At 38.0% G+C, this 4,241-nt stretch overlaps 1 protein-coding gene across 1 annotated transcript; it reads right to left on the minus strand.

Annotated features, from left to right (window-relative positions):
* Positions 1–536: 536 nt before the first annotated feature.
* LOC145095424 (uncharacterized) lies at positions 537–1,139 on the minus strand. The gene has a single exon (XM_079033309.1). The coding sequence runs from the start codon at positions 1,137–1,139 to the stop codon at positions 537–539; it is 603 nt and encodes a 200-aa protein (XP_078889435.1).
* Positions 1,140–4,241: the final 3,102 nt, after the last annotated feature.

A 4,241-nucleotide genomic window follows, 5' to 3' on the forward strand; every position in this document is an offset into this window, starting at 1 on the left:
GCAGTTAAAACATCTCAGCATACTTTTGTTGAAATCCACCCTTTTGTCAACATTCATAGCCCAGTTGCTTTTCCCTGTTTTCTTGGCGAATTGTTTGGCTCTGAAGACAGCCATGGAAATTTGCCAAGTGATGTCCATTTCCTCCACGTCTTCAGGATGTATCTGGTCCAAGTCAGCAAAGGATAGCTGAGGTGGAAGATCTCCAGCTACAAAGGCATTGTAACAGTTAACTAGCCCAGTAGCTAGAGCTAGATTTTCATCAGATTCTTTGGTGTTGGAAGATGAGGCTTTAGCTTACAAATTTGAAACAGGTACAGTTTATGGGATCAATGTTGCAACATTGAAGGTTTGACACTAAGGTTGTTGAATTGAGAAAGCTTGACCTGAGGAAGTCATGAAAGATGATAGTGCAGCATTGTTGGATGTAGTGCCAAGGTTTGCAGTAGAATATGAATTCATGTGGTTGATTTCTCTTTGTTTGTCATCAATATCACAGGCTTTGATGACAGCCATGATCTCTGCAAGAGTGAGGTAGTTCAGGTCCTTGGTTTCTTAATCACAGCAACGTTCATATCCCATGATCGAGGAAGTGTATTTAGAAGTTTCTTGTTAATTTCTGACTTGGTCAAAAAGATCCCTGAAATGTTCATATCAATTGTGAGAGCAGTGAATCTTTGCAGTTGAGCCTCAAGTGTTTCTCCTGGAATGTAGTTAAACATGTTAAACTTCTGTCTTAGCATGTCTTGCCTACTTTCTTTCATATCTTCATTTCCTTCGTAGACCTCAATAAGAGCTTCCCATAGAGCTTTAGCTGAAGTGTATTCACGAAAACCTTGAGCAATATCAGGAGATAATGCCATGGTTAAGGTGGCTAATGCTCTTTCATGTTCTTCAACCAGTTCAAATTCTTCATCAGTGTAGTTCTCAATAGCCTTGTCAATCAATTGACCTCCGACAGTCATAGTCACTCTAACTGGACCTCTAAGTATGCTTCTCCAGATCTTGAAATCTTTCATCTTGATGTACTTCTCAATTCTGTATTTCCACTCGGGAAAACCTTCAGCAGACATCAACCTCGGAATGCGGGTAGTAGTGCCCATAACAGCATCAAGTTCTTGAAAGTGAGTTTGAGAATCCATTTTGAAAGTAAAGTGTTTTAACAGCTTCAAAGAGTTTACGGTAAAAATGTTTACGGTTGATGTGGCCAATTAATGGTTTGCGACCGTAAACATGTTTACGGTCGTAAATAGAGTTTACGATCTAGTGTTTACTGTCTAAGGTGTTTACGGTCTAAGCAGTTTACGGTTCTTCAAAATTTGTTTAATGTCTTTGAATATTCAGAGTTTACTGTTCTTCGAAAGAGTTTATGGTGAACGGATATTCAGAGTTTACGGTCTTTGAATGGACAGCAAATGGAGTTTACAGTGGGCAGTAAACTCTCAATTTGCCTGTAAAACTTGTAAATTTCAGACAAGAATAGTTACTTCCAAGCCCAAAATGCAGAATCCAACGAACAAACACTAAAGTGACATCTTGAACATTCAAAATCTCGATTTACCAGTTTATCGCTCTGATACCAATTGTTAGGTCCAAATAAGGATCTTAAACTAGTAATCAAACAAGCATAAAACGGAAATACCACAATCAGATGAATCAAATGAGCTTGCACACGATTGAATATTAGAATCGTCAGGTACAACTCAAGACCAACTGTAAACACTGTATCTACCAACCTTCAAAAAGGCCAACACCAACACTATTTATACTTATCTGGACCGCAACCTAGGTTTGCTGCCGTAAACATCTTTACGGCCGTAAATACATCAAAGATCAAAAACACAATAAATCGAAATACAAACACAATACCAAGACAATTCACATGCTAAGCCTAGCCTAAACCATTTCATGGTCCTTCAATCTGGAAACCATCTGCCGGAAGGGAATCAATAGCCATCTAGAAACCATCAGCTGAAAATAAACTATTCATCGAAACGAAAAAATTCGTCGCCGCCGCATCGCGCGGGTACTTTACTAGTGTATATATATATATATATATATATATATATATATATATATAATTAACTTATAATATTATAAAGTATAAGGGCTGCATTTTAACTTTTAAAATTCTAAGGGCTAACTTTGAATTAAAGTATTCATAAGTGAAAACTTTTAAAATTCCAAAACTTGAGGGAAAGTTTTGAAACTATTCAAAACTAATTAATTCCATAACTTATGAGTTTAAAGTAGTTTTAATTAAAAAACTCTTCAAGTTCCATAACTTGAGGACAAGTTATGGAAGACTTTAAACTATTAAAGAATGTAACTTTTCTTATTTTGTAACTTATGGAACTAATTAAGGTTACACAATTTAATGTTTTAATGAAGTGACTCTTGAACCTCCATAACTTGAGGACAAGTTATGTAGTCATAAAACCATTTAATGAGACAAGACTCTTCATTTTTGTAACCATTGCCAACTTTTATGAGTTTTAAGAAACTTAAATGTGACTTTTCATGTAACTTGAGGGCAAATTACACAAACACATTTTAGAATCATCTCTTAGATTAAAATGGATTGAAAACACATAATCAATTAACTTATCTATTAATCTAAGCAACTCATATGAACAAAGATAATTCACATCAAACTTTTTCATGTAATTAGCATAACTTTTAAACTAATACAAAACATGAATCTATTGACAATTATCTTTGAAATTGGATTAGTGTAATGCCCCAAATCTCAGGTAATAGTTTAAATAAAATATTTTTGGGGTTTTGGCCCTACTCGACGAGTTGGTTGCCCTACTCGTCGAGTATCAATGGGTTGGATCGCGAATTAAGTGATCTACTCAACGAGTCCTTTGTGGGACTCAGCGAATAGGAGCTGGAAAGTGAAACCCTAATTCTCGGGGTTTGCACCCCTATTTAAAGAAGCTCAAGCCTCTTTTAGTTCCTTTGCAGCCCCCTTTGCATCTCTAACTCGTGTGTGTGTGTGTGTATGTGTGTGCCCATTGTGTGTTGAAGCTTTTAGAGAAGATTTTGGTGTAGGAGTTTGCGGAAACAAGTGACTGAGGCAAGGAGCTGGGAGGAGATCTGAATTCTACTTCTGTGGACATCTCTTGGGAAGGTATTAAACTATTACCCTCAGTTATTTCAGTCTAGACTTTATCTTTGAATGAGTTTTAGGGTTTTATAAGGGTATCAAGTTGGTATAACAATCTATGGGCTAGATCTGAAGTTGTAACTTAAGATCTGGACCCTCTTTGGATTATAAAAGCATAAAGTTCCAGCTTTAGTCGAGATTAAGGTTCCCTTGGTCCATGAACACCCATTAAAAGTTTGGTTTTGGCATTAAGAGCTTGTAAATCAATGAATGCATGCGAAGTTTGCAAGTTTACGTGATAAGCAGGCTTAAGGAAGTTGGATCTGCAATTTGGGACCTTGTCATGGCTTAAAGATGTCTGCATGTTAAAATGACTGAAGGGACTAGGCGAGTCACAAAGCCGACTCGGCGAGTCATATGAAGATGTGCATTAAACTCGACGAGTTGGAAGAACAACTCGGCGAGTCAGATGAAGGAAGTCGTGACCTCGACGAGTTGGTTGAACAACTCGGCGAGTTAGTTGAATATGGTCATGAAACTCGACGAGTTGAAGAACAACTCGGCGAGTCGTATGAGTTTTAGCCAAGGATATGTTTGCGTGTATACCCATCGACTTGCAAGGAGGAAAATCGATGGGTGGCCTTAAGGTTTGATCGGGATTCGAAGGAACTCGACGAGTCACCCCGATGACTCGGCGAGTTGGAATGTGCTCCAAGGACTCGGTGAGTAGCCGAGTGTACTCGGCGAGTTGAGGTCAACATGGAATGTTGACCTTGACCGAGGACTTTGACCTTGATCAGGAATTTACTAGTGGGTTATGGAGTGCCTTATAAGGTTAAGGACTTATGAGTATATTGTGTTATGGTTATAGGTGGTGGAGCCTGTGTCAGGTGATCTGATAGTTGGAGTTTACCTTTCGAGTCGACATCTGTGAGGTGAGTTATCCTCATTATATCGGTAGGGTCTATGACCCTTTGGTTGTTATTGTTATGGTGTGCTGCATGTGATTATGATCTGTTCGATTGGAATCAGGGTAGATAATATGATATGCTCTTATGATGGCCAGTGAGATAGATATGTTTGCTGTTTGTATATGCCAGTATATGATAGTATGTGTACATAGTTATTTGCT

Source organism: Lactuca serriola, chromosome 3, assembly GCF_051521515.1.
Source record: "Lactuca serriola cultivar US96UC23 chromosome 3, Lser_US96UC23_V15, whole genome shotgun sequence".
NCBI lineage: Eukaryota > Viridiplantae > Streptophyta > Magnoliopsida > Asterales > Asteraceae > Lactuca > Lactuca serriola.